We start from the raw sequence: 19,610 nt of genomic DNA, 5'->3' as shown, positions 1-19,610 counted from the left end.
TTGAATGAAATGCAAATGTATTATTGACTACAATGGGGCGGATTCCCCGGACAGTATTTAGATTAAAACAGGACTATAGGCCTTAGTTGTATTAGGACATTTAAGTACAATCCTTCCAATAAACTATTCTGGTGTGCATCTTGAGACATTTACATTTAGGCATTTAGCAGATGCTTTTATCCAAAGCAATTTACAAAGATTAAAACACTTAAAAACAAATCAATGGCACTTATATATGTTAAGAGACATCAGTACACAGAGTTTTAAAATGAAGGCAGCTCAAACATGCATTTTAGGGACTAGGATAAACCCTGCCTGGGAAACCGCCCCTAAAACATTCTGGGGTGGTTTCCTGGACAGGGATTATTTTAAAACAGGATTTAGCCTTAGAAAATATAATTAATATATAAAATATAACTAGTTTTAACAAACGTGCCTTAATAAAACATTACTTGTGTGCATTTTGATACAAAACAAATGATGTATTTAAAGATATGTCAGTGCAGATTGTTTTCAGTTTGGACAGCTCTTACATTTATTTTTGTCTAGGACTATCGCTGTCTGGGAAACCGCCCCTATGTGTAGGGACTATGGGCTAATTGCTATGTCAGTAGCTATATAGCATGCATGTATTACTTTTAACAATTCTATACTAAGCTGTACATTGCCCCATGATTTAAGCATATTATACATTGATACTATTTATACTGTGATATAAAAAATGTTAAAAGTACTGAATTATCATTATGTTAAGTGTGACTTTTTGTGAATAATGCTTTCTGTAATTTGAGCGGGCGCGCACCTTGGACTTGCGTGTGATGATGTCACGAGCGGTTGCTGCGCAGTTCGTCAGATTTTGCTAACTGGAGGCCCAGAAGCAGCTACGCAAAATATTGCCGATTAAACCAAAGCAGCCTGCAAAAACACATTTTTTCTTTTAATTTTGAATGACCTAAATAGACGTGTGTCTATCGCATGCATGCATGCGCTTTATTAGCGACCACATTACGCAAATTAAGCAGCTTTAGCGTCAGCAAGTCAAGCTGTCATAGCATGGCTAGCATGCTAACATTATAACAGAGTAGATTCGACCGACGTAAAGTGATCCAAACGACGAGAAATAAACGCAAACGGTAAGAAATGTCAAATGTTCCCACCTATACAAGAATTGGAGATTGAAGTTAATTCATTTTGACTTTATTAAAAGCTAGGTGTTTGTTTAAACGGCTGTGTTTATTTAGTTTGACGCAGCTAACGTAACTTAGCTGTTGTTTTCCGTTCTAATACTTCTCGTTAAAGTTGGTCTTTGTTAAAGTTCATCAAATGGTTATGTTTTCTTTTTTTGCACGGCTCATTGACCTTGAAAATGCAGATGATGGGTCCGTTAGGTATTTACTGACATTGTGCGAGTTAGGCAATAGAGAAGCCGTTTTAATGTCAACAATAACAGAAACTACAATAATATACATTTTTTATCACGACTAAGAAGAATTGTGGGAAACAAATGAGAATAACAAGCTGCTCATTGCGCAATACAATTAATGAAATACAATTTTGTCATTGTTAAAAATTTTAATTATTATTATTATTATTATTATTATTATTATTATTATAAGCAGTACAGATGCAGTTAAATGTGTTTGCAAGTGTCTTCATAATTACAATATAAGTTATTTTAAAAGTCACGCAAATAGCCCTAAAAACTCAAACATGACATTTTGTCTTGGTGTAGTGTATTTTTCTGAATTAGTTTAAGCTCAATGTTGGAAATTATTTTTAAATTATTCTTTTTAAGTTGATTAGTTTACTATTGGGTAAATGTTTTTATCTTGGACAAATAAAACATAACATTTATTTGGCTAATGCTTTTAACCAAAGTGATGTGCAAGTGCATTACAAGTGGTTAATGTTTTATCAGTATGTTTGTTCGACCCCAAAGGGGATTGCTCCCATTACCTACAGGAATAGACAAATGTCTTATAAAAACACATTAGTAGACCACAATTATTTTGGTTTGTGTTTAAACTTATTCAGACATATTCATATATATATTTAAAGATATGTAAATGCAAGTTGTTTTCAGTTTGGACAGCTCTTACTTTTAGTCTAGGACTAGTCTAATCCCTGTCCGGGAAACCGCCCTAATATGTATGCAGCACACCATATTATATACTATATGTATGCGGCACACTACATGACATGTACATGTGTTTGCCTGAAGGTCTGCTTTTGAACATTTTTGGCATCTAACAGTAGCTACGTGATGAATCATGGATGAATGCAGTATCACCTTTTCTTAGAAATAATATTTGGTTATGACAAATGTTATCTTCCTGAAAATCTTGATCTGTAACACACACAGAACAAACATATTGTGTTTGACAGTATTACTGCAACATCTCCAAAAAACTACGGCTGCAAAAAAAAAATATTATTTTCTCTTCCCAGGCTGTGACTTCAATCAAGTACACCAGGAGGAGAAAGTGGATAATTGCAGTTTTGACAGAGAGGAATGAGTCATGACCTCAATGGTGATTGTAGATGGTGGAGGGAATATATTGGAGTATGTTGCTGGAGATGATGAGGCACAGCAGGTGATTTGCATTTCTACAAAACATGTGCTCAAGAATGAACATGAGTATTAAAATATACATACATGTTAAATAATTACATGAAAAGTTACTTGAAAAATGTGCAACACTATAAGAAAGAAAACCTGATTGCTTTTCCTTAAAGTTTCTGTTTAATTGCCAGGAGGTTTGCAATGATGGAGCAGAGACTGATGGAGACAAGGATTGTCCTGCAGTAATAGTGGAGCAGGTGAATAGTGCAGACGTAGAGCAGTGCTATGCTGCTCAGGTCTTAGTTTATGATGATCAGAATACCTATTTGGTCCAAGATGTGGCAGAAGAACAGGTTGTGGAGACTGAGTTGCAAGAGATAGCAGCAGGTAAGCAATAACATCTCTGGATTTTCCTTATATAAATTAGATGTGTTGGTGTAGGAAAGGTTGTGTGTTTGGTTGTAAGGCCAATCCAAGCATGTGTAAACTGTTATGTTATGATCTTTTTTTTAAATATATGCCTCTAAGCAGTTAAACTTAATTTGTTGTTTGTAGATATATATGATGATATAATCAGATCTCTTAACAATTTGGAAAACATGGCCATCTGTGGCTTTGCAGTTTTTTGATAATGATTTTAGATCTTCCACATCATTAATAAGTAAGATGACCAGACGTCCCTGTTTTCCGGGGACAGTCCCGTTTTTTGGTGTTCAGCTCCCGACTGGAGCTGTTCCCAGAAATGTCCCCGTTTTACAGCATGTTCAAAACAACCAGCAAATACACTGAAAAATCAGATCAACATGTAGGCTTTGTAGTACCAGACCAGAGCAATTATTGATTATTTTCACCAGCAGAGGGAGCTACAAGCTACACTAATTACTTAGTTTCGCGCCACTGATTTAGCGATAAAGAATTTACTACGAGACACGAGCAAGCGTCATCAAGTTATCTTCAATCAAGTTATCAAAATATATGAAAACAGTCAAAGTAATCGGCGGTTAGGGTACTAACTAGGGGTGTGCCGGTTTCAGAATTGGTGATGACGGTTATGGCGGGAGTCAAATGTGATGGTTCGTCACATAACCGTCAGTGGGGGGCGTTTTGCTCGTTTAAATGCTCGTGGATTGACGGGAAAGTGTCATTTTACCATAAAATCATGAATGTGATGCCAAGTGTGTTTTAAACAGTAATAACTTTGAACAATTTAACAGAAAGCAATGAAATATTTCAAAAAAACACACGGTTGCCAGAAGACTGCGCTGTCACTCTCTGCCCAGCATAAATTAATCCTCTATCTATCATCTATTTTAATAATCTTCGGAGAAACATATTTGTGCATTGGGATTTAAAATTAAACAGCAAGACAACTAGCAGTGAATGTGCGTTCAAGAGAGTTAGTAGATTAGCATGGGAGGATTTGAACTTGAAAAGCGGAGTGTACTGACGCCTTTCCGCGGTTAAAACAACATTCCTTCTCATGGTCATTCATGTTTATTTGATGCTATAAATTAACTAGAAGGAAGAGATGATTTGAAAGGTGAGACTTTGTTTAATATGTTAAATCTCAAAAGTAACCGAAAAGTAACCTGGTCTGTCCTGTATGTCAGCGCGTTGTCAGTGTCTGCTCCGCTCTGTATTTTTCACTGCGTGAGAACGTGAGGGGGCGTAACACAGACTGTTAACAATTGTTTTTAATTAGTATTTAAAAATTCTTTATGATAAATTTTTTTTAATAATTTAATTTTATTTTGATAACACGGTTTTGGCGGTTATAGAGTTCTAATGACGGTGTTCAACTATAACCGTCGGTCTCACGGTTATATAATGACCGTCACACCCCTAGTACTAACTACTCATGTTAAATTAAAGTAATAAACCATTGAAATGAACTGATCACAGCTTGTTACTGAGCATTTGTTTTGTGTAGGCTAAATATTATGTTTACATTTTGCATTATTCCTTCTGTTCTTCATGTTTACAATGCTGTGAAATCAGCTGAAGTAGTACCTTAGAAGTATTTTTTGATAAGCTATGTGCATTGTATAAAAAGGGAAAAAATATGATTTAGGCTACAGAGATTGTTCAATTAATTGAATTTAAAAAATGACTCTTACTTAGTATTTTTCTCTACTTTTCAGTACAAATATCAAAAAAATCTTAAATCAGGAAGCATCATGATGAGCAAAATGACCTAAGAAAATAATTCTAGTTTTTACACCAAAAATATCAAATTTGAAATATCAAAAAACAAGCAAAAAAATCTGCCAACCCTTAATTCAAGAAAACAATTCTTACCCCATTGGCAGATTTTTTTTGCATGTTTTAAGCACAAATTCACTTCAATTTAATATTTTTTGTCTTAAAGCTAGATTTTTTTCTTAGGGGATTTTTCTTATAAAGAAAATGCATCTTGATTCAAGAATTTTTTGATATTTTTACTGAAAACAAGAAAATAAAATAAGTAAAAATAAGTAAGTCAGTAATTTTTTGCAGTGAACCCACAATAATAAAAAAAGAAAACTTTCAAAAAACGTTTTGTCCCCATTTTTTAATTCATAGATGACAACAAATTAGATTTTAATGATATTTTGACCATTAGGAAATGTCCCTGGTTTTCATTTTAAAAAATCTGGTCACCTTACCAATAAGTGCTTTTAAGACAAATATTACTCCGTGGCAGGGTTAGCATTTTCTTTTACCAACATTAACAGATAAATAGAGACATCTTGTGGCATTTTGTTTAAATTGACAAGCTTTTTGCTTCACATAGTACTTGTGTATAAAGTTATTGTTAAAATTGAGAAGAAACATAAGATCAAAATATAAACTTGTAAAACTACTTGGATATTAAAAGCATCGTCTGTGCTCAGAAATGTCGTCGACTATGCATAATAACATCGATCTTTTTACGATCTGGCCATTTATAGGGTTCAAACGCGAAAAGATGCTTAGTTGTGGTGTTTAATGTGTTAATCGTCTGTACCGCTGATATGCCGACTCAGTTTCACTTCAGCTAGATTGTCAAAGCTGGCAAACAATAAACGCAATATAAATCCAGAGAACCACGTGATTTGAGGTAAGAAGCGCTTTGCCTCTGCTGAGGTAAATGATGCCAAAGCGCTTGATTGACAACCAGGAAGTAAGAAGCTGCCGTCGATCCGCTGCGACAAGTTTAAGTAACATGAAACAATTTCTTTTTCATTTTGCTTTAACGACGGTGTTAATTTATATTTGTGTAGTCGTATATACCACTGCTGTTTTCTGTGTTTAATTATTTTACTTTAGAGTCGTAAAGTTGTTTATTATAGCGGAGTGATGCTTGTGACGGTCTGAAACCAGGAAGTGTGTTTGTTTTCCTTTTCGCTTCTTGGACACGTTGTTTTTATTTATTGTTTATAATCTGATTTACAGCGTATTGGAGTTTTTTATGGTTAATCACTGCGGTGAAATGTTCTGAAAATGGCTGTTTATTACTATCTGATTGTCTGTTCAAATCAGCTAACGGTTCTGTTGTTTAATGTTTGCATTATAGATTGACGCAGATAATACTTAATAGCTAAGTTACATGATTTGTATTATTAATTATTATAACCAGTGGTATTTTACTCAGTATGTTTATCAAGATACTAAAAACAAGCTTTTCTGTTAACCATAATCTTTCTTTTTGTCTTGGATAATTTAAGATTATTTTATTAAACGTACCAAACGCATTGTTTTAGTAACAGACACTAAGTATTTTTATATGATGTCGAACAATATTTAAGAAAATGTGTTTCGTGCAATTATATCCTAATGATTGATTAAACATTCGCTTTCGTTCGTATTTTGAGTTTAGGGCGGAAGTGTAGTTATAGGCGGGGAAGGTCGTTGAGTGACAGCGTTCCTGTCCAATCGTTGCTCACTTCTGGTTTGTAAACTACCGTGTACCCAATAAGCGGACAGATAATGAAATATTTATTACTTTACCGCCAATTTGATAAATGTATGGATTGAAGAAGAAAATGTGAAGGAAGATAAATAATTACTTACAAAAATAAATTAGCTTTTAATTTATTTATTTGATTCAAGTGTCAATAGAATCTGTGGCTTTCTAGCTGTTAGTGAGTAACAAAATGTAAAACGCCTTAAAAATTATATTTTAGGATTGTATGCATTACATGTGTAGCTTTTGGTCATTTTTATTTAAGATGACAGTTTTATTATTGGATGACAATATTTATTTTTCACTCTTTTATAGTGGAAGTCTCAGTACATGATAAAACTATTGAAGCAGCCGAAGCACTGCTGCACATGGATTCACCAGCCAGTCTGCAGGGGGATCGCAATGCAGGTGTGTCATCTTAATATGTACTATATATCCTGTTTGTAAAGACAACATATAATGACACTACATTATATAGATTATACAAAATTATCTTATTGGATATATCTTATGTTAGTCTTGTGTACAAGAAGTAAACTATATATTTGCCTAAATTGTCCACATTTTCACAAAGAGTAAAAAAATCAAATTTTCTACCCTGTTTTTTTTTGCAGAAGAGCTTTTTTCTGAGGTTGAAGTAGAGGTAAGAACCGAGGATATGGGGTCTGTTTCTAAGGACATTGTTGTTCTACAGGACACAGATTTACTGAAGAAAAAGAAAAGAGGTAAACCATGCCTGACTATCACCTTTTAAATACCATAAACATTTTTTTTATTTTAAGTTATTTGAAATATCACCCCATTGCTGGTAGTATACTGCATTAAAAGTCCTACATGACCCTGTGTTAAAAATGCACTTCCAGCTTTGATTTAGTCTCTGTTTTAATTTCTTAATAGCTCTGGCTTAATTTCATAATGGTTACAAAATCATTGAATTGCAGATTCTTTTAATTCCTAATGACAATGTTTAAAAAAAAAAAAATCAGTTGTGGATTATATAAGTTATTTAATCTATGTGATGTTTCTCATCAGGACGAAAACCCAGAACTCCAAGAAACGGCTGTGATGGTTCATTGGATCTGGTCTATAAGAGGAAATCAAGAGACAGCAAGGGTAAATGTGTTTCTTTATTCGTATGTGCAAGAGACTCTTATCTAGCAGTGCCACACATTTTAAAATCAAAACATGTTTGTCTTCCAGGCTCAACTACTTACCTATGGGAGTTCTTGTTGGACCTCCTGCAGGATAAGGAAACCTGTCCAAAATACATTAAATGGACTCAGAAAGAGAAGGGAATATTCAAGCTTGTGGATTCCAAAGCAGTATCTAAATTATGGGGCAGACATAAAAATAAACCTGACATGAACTATGAGACGATGGGGAGAGCACTCAGGTAATGTTTGTCTTTTTTTAGGAAACATTTACATTGGTATAATTATGCAATTTTTTTCAAACATACTGTTTTATGTAGGTATTACTATCAGCGGGGCATTTTAGCAAAAGTTGAAGGCCAAAGACTTGTGTACCAGTTTAAAGAGATGCCCAAAGACATCGTCTTTATAGATGACGACGACGACATGGATAACAGCATTGACGAGGGAAAGAAAGAAACCCCAGCTGCAGCCAACCGCAGCAATCTGAAGGGCAAAAGGGTGGTGATCTCTTCCTCTGCTGCTGCTGTGCCTAAAATCATCAATCTTACAACCTCAGGACAAGATGCCTTTATGACCCTGCAGCAGTCGTCGGTCAACACAACAACAGCCCCTGGGTAGGAATCAGGATATGTCATATTGTTACATATTAGCTTACCTCATTTTCGCATTATACCAAAGCGATTCCTGTAATGACTCATCCTAAACAAATAACCTTTAAGCTTAGTCAAACACAACTGAGTGTAATGAATGCCAAGGACCTTAGTTGTATCCATAATCATATGGTTATTATCTTAAAATAGTATCATTATTAATATAGTTATCTATACTAATATTATTATGTACTTTTGCAGGACGATGAGGTTGGCCATGCAGGTCCCTTATCTCATGACAACATCACAGGGTCAGAAAATCTCCACAGCAAATTTAAACTCTGTCCGTCCTACGATTCTCCCGGCTTCCAGCTCGATCGCAGGAGGCAACAACGCAGGCAAAGTGTTTCTCCAGGCCGTGCCGACGCTAGTGCCAGCTCAGGGCCAAAGCGGCGAGAGAATCACCTTGCAGTTCATCACCCTTCCTACCGTACCTGGCAAAGCCGGCACTCCAATCACTCTGAGCACTCTCTCCCCGGTTACCGTGCCAACCACCAACACCCAAGTCCTGAAGCTCGCCATCCCCTCTAACATCACCACATCTGCAGCCTCAGCTCCAGTTACCGTGGTAACCACGCAACCAGGGGTGACCGTGGTGCCGAACGTACAGCCTGCGATGTCTCTACAGGATGTGACTGTTGTAAAGGTCGAGAGTCCTGAAGTTTCGGTGACTAAGACAGACAGTTCTGCAATGACAAACCCCACAAACACACAGAGCTGAGTAAAGGTTCACTTCCTGACAAATCCAACAACGGCACTTGTGATGCAGATGACGGTAATGCAGGTGATGTGACGAATGACAGTCATGGTCTTGGAATGGTGGCTGTGTCTTATGTGAAATGGATTAAACCAGCACTACAGCTCAGACAGTCGTTCACACCCAAACACTATTACCACCATCCCCGGGTTAGATATCAGAACGCTTCTTTATTTCTTCCCCCACATTAATCTATTCAAATCATACTTTGTTATGGCAAAAACATCTATGCTGTAGGAATGAACTTCACTTGGTGCTAAAGATTGAAAGTCACATTGGTGAAGAGACGCAGGCAGCAGAGATGCTTGTTTTCACCTGCTTACCTGGCTAAAAATCTGTGCATAAATTTACCATTGTGGTAGTGAATGATGAAACAAGCAGCCTTGGGTCACCTTTTTCTTTCTAATGAATAATATAAATCAATTTTGCTTTTCTGTAAATATATATTTGTTATTTTGTACCAGGAAGTGTTGTTTTTTTTACAGTTTGGAAGAAACTGTTTTCAGAAGGACATTTACATCTTTTTTGTCATTTCAGTCTTGTTAAAATAATTTTCTCTTTCTGTATGTTATCTATTGTGTTTTTCTATAACTTTCATTCACTGCTTTGTACTTTGCAGATCACTTTTGTTTATCGTACATGTACAAAAGGGAAAGAAAATGTCCAAAAACATTATATTGAATATTCAATATATGAAGCATATATTTTGTCGTATTCCAATGCTAAAATGTATCCAAGTAGATTTAAATATACAGAACAAATTATGCAAACGAATGGTTTTAACAAGCTTTGTTTCATTTTGTGTACAAAACGTGCTTTTGTTAACTGATCTTTATGACCCTGTAAAGTTTTTTTCTATAAGGTCACATTCCTATATGACCTGAGTTAGGACTGTCAATAGTGTGACCATAGATACTTTTAGTTTTACCTTTGATAATAAAGTCACGTAAGTGCGATTTTTCTTTTTTTTTGTCAGTTTTAAGACTACTGTGACACAAAACAAGAATCTGAATATAACTGTCCCTAAAAATACAGTGAATGTTCTTTGAGAGACCTTATTATCTGTGACACATATGTATGATTTGCCAGATCTCTTAATATGTGGTGTAATGTCGAAAACAAAGCTTCACTTCGCAGTTCTGCTGTTGGCTCCGATGGTTTGAGGCCAGAATAGATTAAATTTGTAGGATATTTGCATCAAGATCACAAGATTTAATGAGAGTTAACCCAAAATTGTGTTATTTACTCGCCCTCATGTTGGTCTAAACCTGTTTAAGTTTCTTTATTCTGTTGAACACACACACACAAAAAACGATATTTTGATTATAGATGGAAAGCACGCAGTAAGTTGATAGTACCAATTGACTTCCATAGTATTTGTTTTTCCTACTGTGGAAGTCAGTGGGTACCTTTGTGATTATCATTATATCAAAATATCATATTTTGTGTTGAAATGACAGAAGTTCACAAAAAAAGAAAAGATCTCTTTGATCTATAGAAGAGTCTTAGAAAGAAGTAAATATGTTCAAAAAAAATTTTTGTGTGGACTACCCTAAATTTTAACTTTTTTAGTCAAATACTTAGTTAAAACTCAATAATTGCAATTTAGATGCTTATTTTTTTCCATCCAATGTATAATTGTGGCTCATATAAAACTTTTGAACTGCATTGTCAGGGGACTTTGTAAATTTGTAGTCTGACCACATCAGGGTGGTAGAGTTTACAGGGTAGCGTTGCATTTAATATCCTCTCGAAGAAAGTGAAGCAGCAAGTTCAATTTAATGTGGACCTCATTCTTGAAATTCTCTCAGGCATTTGTTTTGTATGCAATCTGTCAAATTGTACTCATTTCCTATGAATACATTATTTAAGGACAATTCATGATTGAGAGATGTAATACTGCCCTACAATGGCAAAAGACCTTAACTCGCTAGAGTGTGAAACTGAGAAAAATGACTTTAAAGTTTAGACTTATAGTGAGTTTCAGTTGTCAGTTAATTTCTTCATTTTTATTTTCTCGAAAAACACAAAATTGACTCAAAATACTAATGCAAATAATAAAGGAGGTCTTGAATGTCTCAAAAATATCAATAAGTAATTTTTGACCAAAAACGAAGTTACTGCCTTTTGCCTTTGTAGGGCAGAATAGCTCAGTACTGGTAGAATATTTCCTAGGCAGGATGTGTAACTAAAATTGTCTGAACCTTCAATCTGTACATATTTGAAATAAATTACATTTTGTCCCTTTGCACTTACTGTCTATCAGTACAGTTTTAGTGAAACCCTAAAGGGCCCGTCACATTATAAAGATAACTATAAACATATAGTTTTGAAAATCGTTTTTAAGATAAAGAGAATAGCGGAGTTCACCCCACAACTATAAAGGTATCGATATCGCTAGAATCGATTTCAGATCGATTTTTCCCACCAGATAAACGATAAACCATTGACAGCCAATCAAATCTATTTGAACTTAAAGTGCACGCGCACTTGAATACTAGTGGAGAAGCCGAGAGGTCCATAACGTAAATTACCTCAGGTATCCAGCGCTGATGCAGTTGCTGTGAATTTCACTTCATAATGTTTTTTCTCCTCACTGACTACGCCAAAAGGTAAGATATTATTACAGAAACTACTTGATTAACTGCTAAGAGTTACGTGAAACTACTTGATTATCTGTTAGTTACGTGAAACGCAGCATGCTATGTTGAAGACATCTGGTGGTTACCCGCTGTGAAAATGCAACAAGAACAGCATATTTACGTTATTTAGTGACATGTAAATAATTGCAAAAGTGTTCATTACAAGAAATCATGGGGGCATTACAAGTAACGTGCATTACGTAATAATATTACTTTTCTGAAGTAACGAGTAAAGTAACGCATTACTTTATAAATGTACACATTAATATTTGAGATACTTTTTTTATAAAGTAATGCGAGTTACTTTTTAGTTTAATTAATTAGATGTAAAAAAACTATGTACATCATTAAACTGAACGTATTAATGTAGAATTACACACTATGCGTGAACAGTTTCAGTCAGAAATGGAGATGGCAGACCAGAGCTTGACATTTTTGCTATGGAAATATACAATTTCTGAATGCAGAACTTCTCAGTCATAAAAAAACCTGCAAAGTAAGAAAACGTCACGCAAATGTAACTTAAAAGTTACGTAAGCATTACTTTCCATGAAATGTAACTAACGCAATTACTAACTTTTTTGGGAAGTAACTTAATATTGTTATGCATTACTTTTAAAAGTATCTTTCCCCAGCACTGCAAGAAATATCAAATTTTAGTTAATTTCATTAAAGGCAAGTGATTTGCCCGAGTGCCGCGCGCGTGAGCGAATTAGCATAAAGATGTCGTTATGGTGTGAACACTAATATATTTATAGTTATACGGCCCTTTAACTGTTTCAAAGAGCTCATTAAATAAAGAGAGCACATCCATTTGAAATAGCATGACACTTTATATTACATGTCATTGGCAAACATGATTACAGTATTTTAAAGGAAAGAAATGTACAGTCAATATAAATATAAAATGTTTTTCACATGTGAGTCTTCCTGAGATCATGACATCTTTTAGTTCACTTAATAAATTACAGATTATTGCACAACCGCCTTAAAACAAATAATAAGAGCATAATTAATTTCCATCAAGGAAAATTAAAAGCATTTACATCAGTCCATCAGATATGCATTAAACAGGTTAAAATAAGATTTATGTGTATTAAATAAGTTACATTCTAATACAAACGTAAAGCATGCTCCCATTCAGACATACATCCACACATGCACTAGGAATGTCTTAAGCTGCACTGAATGACACTAAAGATTGACAGCTACATGAGCCTATAAGGCTGTTGATTGAAGCTGAGGTCACACACCAATGACAGATGATCAGAGGGGTAATGGTAAGAGGGAAGCCTGTTTGGCCCAATCTGCTCTTCACTGGGTATCTTCAGCACACTATCCACACGAAATGCTCTTTCGGAATACCAGATGTAATCCAGCGTGGAGCAGCTCTCTCCACTGGGCCGGATCTTCCAACTGGTGTATGGTGGTTCTGTGGTCCCATCCTCACTCAGACACTTGTAAGCACTTTCCAGTCCCAGTGGGGACGTCATAAATCGCCTATACACTTCTTCGCTAGGATCAGCGTTAAAATCTCCGCATACCACTAGTGGTATTCCTTCCTCCTGTTCCGACTGTGGGTATGTCGGAGCGGTGATGTTACGGAGCTGTTGGAGGAGATGATTCCCTTGTGCGCTCCGGAAAGCCTCCCATCCGCTGCGTGCCTTTAGATGCGTTACGGCCACGCAGAACACTTGGCCCGTGAGCCTGCAGCGAAGCGTAGCTGCAATCGCTACCTGGTTGGTCTTAAGCATCATGGCGGAGAGTCTGAGGTGGGAGGTGTGGAGCAGCTGGAAACGTTGGCGGTTGTAAAACAGAGCACATCCATCTGGACCGTTGTTGTTGTGGACGTCCAGACAGGGAGAACTTGGTTTGGGGCAGAAGCTGCTCTGATAGCCCAAGCTGGATAACAAAGGCTGGAAAGTGTCAAAGTAGTGGTCAACCTCCTGCAGGCACAGCACATCCGGTCTGTAAGTAAGGATCTCTTCCAATATAAGATATTTCCTCTCGGACCAATTAAGTGCTTCCATCGGACAACGCACAAAACCGTCTGTACCCTCGCCCAAAGCTAAAGAATACAACAAAATGTAAAAACATTATTAAGAAGGAAATTAATGCTATTATGCAAAATACTTCAAGATTAAGCCAAACCAAATAAGCTCACCTTGAGCCAAAATGTTCCACTGCATGATGCGTACGGGTTCATTCTGCAACGAGCTGGCTCTGATCCTAACAAAGTCTCGGTGTAGTCGAGGAGGGCGATTTCTCAAAACCTCATCGCATTCACGTAAAAGTGCGTCTGGGTCGGCCTGCTCGTATTCACTGTCGTCGGCATCCACGTGTGGGTCTACCAGTGACTGAGCTGCAGTACTGAGGAGTCTGCTACTGCTGCTGTTGCCCATCTGACACGCTGTAGGAAACACACAAAATAATATATTACATTATATAACAGACATTTAAAGTAAGCACGCGATTAGCAGATAAAGTAAAAATGACTCAGAAATGAAAAACATTACGATTACAGTTACATGTTATAAATGCATAACCTATGAAGGCCAGTTCACATTCATCATGACCCTCAAATAAAGTGCTTGCAGTAGATCTGTATAGATAATACAGCTTTGTGGCTCACATAGTCACTTTATACAACATTCAGGTCTTAGCAATCATCGGATTTGTCTAAAACACACAATACCTCTTATTAAATCCTTTTCCAGTAAAAATCTTTTTCAGATGCCAGTGAACTAATTATAAAATCCAGTACGTATCCAATGGCAGTCCAGTTACCAAACAGCTTAATGTGACAGAGAGACAAATGCCTGCATCCACCCATTCAGCTCTATCGCCCTATTCTGAGTTATACGATGATTCAAGGGGACTGTGGATATGACTGGGTTTCTGTGTGAGTGTTGCTACACAAAGGCGTTCCTGAATAAACCAGTGTGTTTGTCCTTCCCCTAGTATTCATCTGAACAATGACTCATTTGAAAATCACTAAAGGGACGGATGTATGTCTGCAGCGAACATCCACGTGAGTGAAGAGAACAGATCGGCCCTAACTTAATCTATAGATGGAAGAGGACAGTGTGTCTCAGTCTGGAATCTAATTAAATAAACTCATGTCATCCGAATAAAATAAGAAAAAAAATGTAGGAGTCAGCTAAAAGGAACAATGACCTGCGTGTGTACTTTTCCTAAAATAAACCTTTGGCTTGCAAATGACTTGATGAATGAGCGATCAAATATACATGAAATCCAAAATCTAAATCAAACGTTTTTAACCATCATAATACTGTAGTCTAGTTTCTTGCACATATAACCTGTTCTTGAATATTCAGTCAATATAACATAACATTGAGGTTTCCCATGCAGATCATGTGGGATCACCTTGCAAGAGCAGACCTGCAAGAGACCTCAGAGACTAAGATAGACTCAGTTCTCTCTGGTGTATTGGATTACAGTAGAGTATTGTGCCCTTACAGTATACTGTGCTGTTACAAAACAACTGATTATAAAACAAGCTAATTACAGACACTTTCATCAACATTTCTATTAAATTCTTAAAGGCAGCTGCACGAATGCAAAGGATTCATTTCAAAACACAAACTCGGTTCAAGTGAACATATGACACTACTCAGACATGAATCAAATTCCTATTCAGTGTGGGAGCCGACCTTTTGGGGACTGGGCTAAACAGTGACCTTTAGCTAGACTATCAAGTTACCTTTAGAGTACACTGAAATAGATCCTAGCACTGAACAAAAAACAAACAGTACTTGGAGGTGGAAAATAATGTATGAGTACATGAAGATGGATGTCTGAGCACATAATGATACATTTAAAGTAGGCTATTAATCATTTTTAATTAAAGACCTATAGTAAGCTTTTCAAAGCACTGTCATTGATAAGATTAGAGAATATGCATTTGAATAAAGACCCTAAATACAAATAAAATAATCTGTTACATCAATATTTATCTACCTCATTAAATTACCCTCATAAGTCAACTGTTATCAACCCCATAAAAATACTATAGTAAACAGTACAATACTATAGTATACTTTAGCTGTTTTAGTGACTATTGTATACTTTACAATGGACTATTGTGAGGTTCAAATGCAATTATCTAGGACGACAGTATATACTACAGGCTACGGCACAATACAATTATACTTGTGTGTGTCTGGTAATTATCACGTTGTTGGGACATTTGAGATAGGAATACCAGTACATTTTTGAGCTTGTGGGGACTTTTTGAGGTCCCCATAAGGAAACAAGCTTATAAATCAAACAGAATGATGTTTCTTCAAAATCTGAAGTATAAGAAAGTTTTCTGTGATGGTTAGGGTTTGGGGAAGGGAATAGAATATACAGTTTGTACTGTAGTATAAAAACAATTACGTCTATGAAATGTCCCCACAAAACATAAAAACCAGAATGTGTGAGTGTATGTGTGGAATGTGTAGTCAATGCACCCAAACTGCGCTATATACAGCATTTTGGGTGTCAGACTCACAGGTTGTGGCATGTCGTGAGTCAGCTGTGCCTTTCCATAAAAATGCTGTCTAGGTAGGCGGTTCATTGGGTTCATAGTTATACGGATCACACTGTATAATAGTACACAACACATAGGCATATGTGATAAAAAAAAGAATTAACGTTACCTTGTAAAGAACCGAGAAGAACAGGTGATGAGTTTGATCTCGGTGGTGGAGGAGGATGAACACTAGAATGACAGTGTCGTGAATTGGAAATGCTGCGTTTCTTCAAAATACCGGATTTTTTCGGATGTGTCCCCAGTGATGAAAGACAGAGAGCGGTAAAGTCGCGGTGAAGAAGCGACGAACATCGTCTGGCCGGATACATTCTTTCTCCTCGGTTGACAGTCCGCTGTTTAAACCGTTTTAAAATATGGCTCAAAGTTTGGCTAAGTCGAAATTACGTTTATTAAGCTCCCAAAATATAATACAACACTTATATCAGCCATTTAGAGTTAATTTTAGACACGTTACGTCGTCTTCTCACTGTATGGAAAAAAGCCGGTAAATGTTTCATCATATTCCAGAGTGATACATTAACGACCTATGAATAGGGGAGACTAAAAGACTGACGTGTTAAATAGTATTAAACAACTTAATAACTTGTAGCATTTATCAGTTTGTAACATTAATATCTCTATTAAACCGTCTAAATGTTTTATTAAAATATAAACAGTTTGGGAAATATACAATACTACATATTTTGTAGAAAATTTGCAACCCCGTTGCTGCGAATGGTTTATCCCCACTTCCACGGTACCGCGCTTGGCTTTCAGCGAAACCGAAGTCCGCCATAAAATAGGAGGAGCTTGAGCTGATTCAGCCAATCAGAGAAGAATATGTAGAGACGCATGGTAATTACGTATATCGTCATCATTGACGTACATTGCACCGTTGCCAAAGTTTCCATGTTTGGTATGAAGATTTTCTTGTCATAGCAAGCACCAATTCCATAATTAAAGGTATAGTTGTTCAAATATATACATTTGTCCTTTATATGTACACACACACACACACACACACACACACACAATTATATATGCACATTGTTATGAGGTTGCGGCTGATATGTGACATAAACCTGCTGACCTGAAAGTCCAATCATTACATAACTTTAAAATAACATCACCTTCGAACTAAGACTTGAACATTGGTGTTTATTTGAGGAGTGGTGATAGACCCTATTATTGATCAAATGTTATCAGCATGTTTTGGACAAAAATCGTATCAAGGGGGGGGGGGGTAGACAAATCTAGACAGATTGTTTCAAGAAGGGAAAGTCATAGTAAACCTGTTGAACCAGATATGAAAAAAATATTAGACATATTAAATAAAGAATATCAACAAACCAAGTTTTCTAAAATGACTTGCATATCTTTAATAAAAGTTTATAATATAAATATATTTATTTATTTATTATAACTACTGTCTTGAAGAAGCAACAAGAATGGGGTGATGATGTGGCATTGGCTTCCAAGAATTTCATCAGTTTTTTCAACCGTGGTGTGTTTTGTAATCTGTGTTATTTAATCAATATTTATCTTTATGAACTATGTCCTCTTCTATCCCCCTCCTCAGTGAGGTCTAATAATCAGCTTTGTTATTGATTTGGACTGGGGGGTCATCTGATAAGGTAAAAAGACAAAATGTACCAAAAAACAAACAAAGTGAAAGTCTTAATCAAGATGATCCAGAAGTGGTCATCACATTCACTTTATCTGAAGCAACCTGATCAGCATAAATAAGAAAACCCGTGAAAAGGCTATCAGTCCAGAATGGATCAAAGAACAGTCCATTTTGTTCTGAATAGAAGATCTGAAGCCAAACCTTATCTCCTTTCTTCAGTCGGAGTATCGTTGAACCTGAAGCCACATCATAGTTTCCTGTGTTGGCATCAAATGTTCTGATCTTGTACTTGCCGTTGTGGACGAGCCCGATTGCCAGGTGCTTGTTAGCCAACGTGATGTCATATGTAAAGTAATACACACCGGGAATTGCACAGTTAAACTTGCCCGTAGTGGCATTGTAATGCCCACCCTCGTTCATTAAAATCCGGTTGAAGCGGATAGGTATGCGTTCCTTGGGATAGCTCTTGGTTACTGCCACTGAGAAAGCAGAACGTGCATCTGCACCACAGTTACATCTTCCAGCGGCACCAGTCTCTCCCGCATCTCCTGTCTCTCCCTTTGTCCCGACGACCCCAGGCTCACCAGGCGCTCCTCGCACCCCCTTCAGGCCCCTAGGCCCTGCCTTTCCCAAAATTCCAGGGCGCCCTTGTGGTCCAAGTTTTCCAGGATTCCCAGGACGACCCTGCTCACCTGATGTTCGAGAATAAATTTTTTCCACAAATGTCTAGTTTTTACTATCTTTGGAGTATTTTATAATCGAAGAAGAAACAGTGACTTGCAGTTTAATAATATTACATATTCTAATACAGATTTTCCAGCTTTTTTGTACTGTTATTGTTATACTGTTGTTGCTTGTACATTTTGCTTGAGGAAAACACTATATGAATGATTAACATTTTGTCTGCAAAACATATGTTTTACCTTTCTCTCCCTTCTCACCCTTGTCACCGTCTTTGCCATCCTGTCCATCGATACCTGGCGTGCCCATCTTACCTACATTGCCACTGGGACCTGCTGCACCCGTACTCCCTGGAGGACCCTGAGGGCCCGGCAAACTGCAGCTAAGCTGAGATGAATGAATGGTGTAGTTGCGTCCCTTCTTGATGGAGGAGTTTACAGTGAAGAAGAGAGACAGCAGGCAAACGGCCAGCGGTAACGGATACATGATGCAGCTGTGTCTGCAAACAGAGCGGATGAGGGTGAGGCCAAGTTTTTGTTGTGGGGAATTTCCATTGAATTTCTTGCACATAAATGAAAAGAGCCATGCATTAAACTAAGTTTATTTTGCTGTGCAGGCTGTAACTTGACATCTTATTGAACATTTAAAATGCATTCGTTTGGCAACTAAACGTTAATAAATTAAAACTCGTCTTTGTTATACAGAACCACATTGAGACAGTACCAGCTGCATATGCCTAAAATAGCTCAAATGTTCTGATTTAAAATAATTTGAAGGTATAACAGTACTTATAAAGCATGCACTGGCACAAGCCCTCACCAGAGGAATGAAATATGCACGGCAACGCAAAGATCCAGCTGAATATAAACAGGGTTGGTAAATGGATTTGTATCTTACTTGTCCTCCTCATAACTGTGCAAGCATCCACCCAGTTTTAGTACTGACGTGCTCTTCCAAATTGTTCACACATGATGTAATTGAACGCACTGGAGGAGGGGATTTATTTGAAAACTTGCAATATCACAATACTGCAACCCACATAAATCATTGAAAACATTACACACAAAAGGCAGC

General features: G+C 36.7%; 3 protein-coding genes across 5 annotated transcripts; 1 reads left to right on the top strand and 2 right to left on the bottom strand.

The window, feature by feature from the left end:
• Window positions 1–819: 819 nt before the first annotated feature.
• elf2a (E74-like factor 2a (ets domain transcription factor)) lies at window positions 820–11,300 on the top strand. 2 transcript variants are annotated; one of them, XM_065273929.2, is made up of 9 exons: window positions 820–1,133; window positions 2,449–2,594; window positions 2,755–2,950; window positions 6,804–6,896; window positions 7,103–7,213; window positions 7,521–7,601; window positions 7,689–7,881; window positions 7,960–8,256; window positions 8,494–11,300. In XM_065273929.2, the coding sequence occupies exons 2-9, from the start codon at window positions 2,520–2,522 to the stop codon at window positions 9,011–9,013; spliced, it is 1,566 nt and encodes a 521-aa protein (XP_065130001.2). In that variant the 5' UTR covers window positions 820–1,133; window positions 2,449–2,519; the 3' UTR covers window positions 9,014–11,300. The 2 variants fall into 2 exon arrangements, with proteins under 2 accessions (XP_065130001.2, XP_065130002.2); XM_065273930.2 differs by lacking the exons at window positions 820–1,133; window positions 2,449–2,594; window positions 2,755–2,950 and adding an exon at window positions 5,355–5,742.
• A 1,204-nt stretch (window positions 11,301–12,504) lies between these two features.
• Window positions 12,505–16,724, bottom strand: nocta (nocturnin a). Of its 2 annotated transcripts, none has more exons than XM_065273925.2 (3): window positions 16,356–16,724; window positions 13,856–14,101; window positions 12,505–13,759 (listed from the first exon to the last, which is right to left on the bottom strand). In XM_065273925.2, the coding sequence occupies exons 1-3, from the start codon at window positions 16,555–16,557 to the stop codon at window positions 12,900–12,902; spliced, it is 1,308 nt and encodes a 435-aa protein (XP_065129997.2). In that variant the 5' UTR covers window positions 16,558–16,724; the 3' UTR covers window positions 12,505–12,899. The 2 variants fall into 2 exon arrangements, with proteins under 2 accessions (XP_065129997.2, XP_065129999.2); XM_065273927.2 differs by lacking the exon at window positions 16,356–16,724 and adding an exon at window positions 14,387–16,270.
• On the bottom strand, window positions 16,567–19,610 carry c1qtnf2 (C1q and TNF related 2). The gene is made up of 3 exons (XM_065273928.2): window positions 19,356–19,610; window positions 18,779–19,035; window positions 16,567–18,547 (listed from the first exon to the last, which is right to left on the bottom strand). The coding sequence occupies exons 2-3, from the start codon at window positions 19,020–19,022 to the stop codon at window positions 17,910–17,912; spliced, it is 882 nt and encodes a 293-aa protein (XP_065130000.2). The 5' UTR covers window positions 19,023–19,035; window positions 19,356–19,610; the 3' UTR covers window positions 16,567–17,909.

This window comes from Paramisgurnus dabryanus, chromosome 16, assembly GCF_030506205.2.
Source record: "Paramisgurnus dabryanus chromosome 16, PD_genome_1.1, whole genome shotgun sequence".
Taxonomy (NCBI): domain Eukaryota; kingdom Metazoa; phylum Chordata; class Actinopteri; order Cypriniformes; family Cobitidae; genus Paramisgurnus; species Paramisgurnus dabryanus.
Note: the sequence above shows the minus strand (reverse complement) of the source record. Positions and strands in the feature narration are given on the sequence as shown.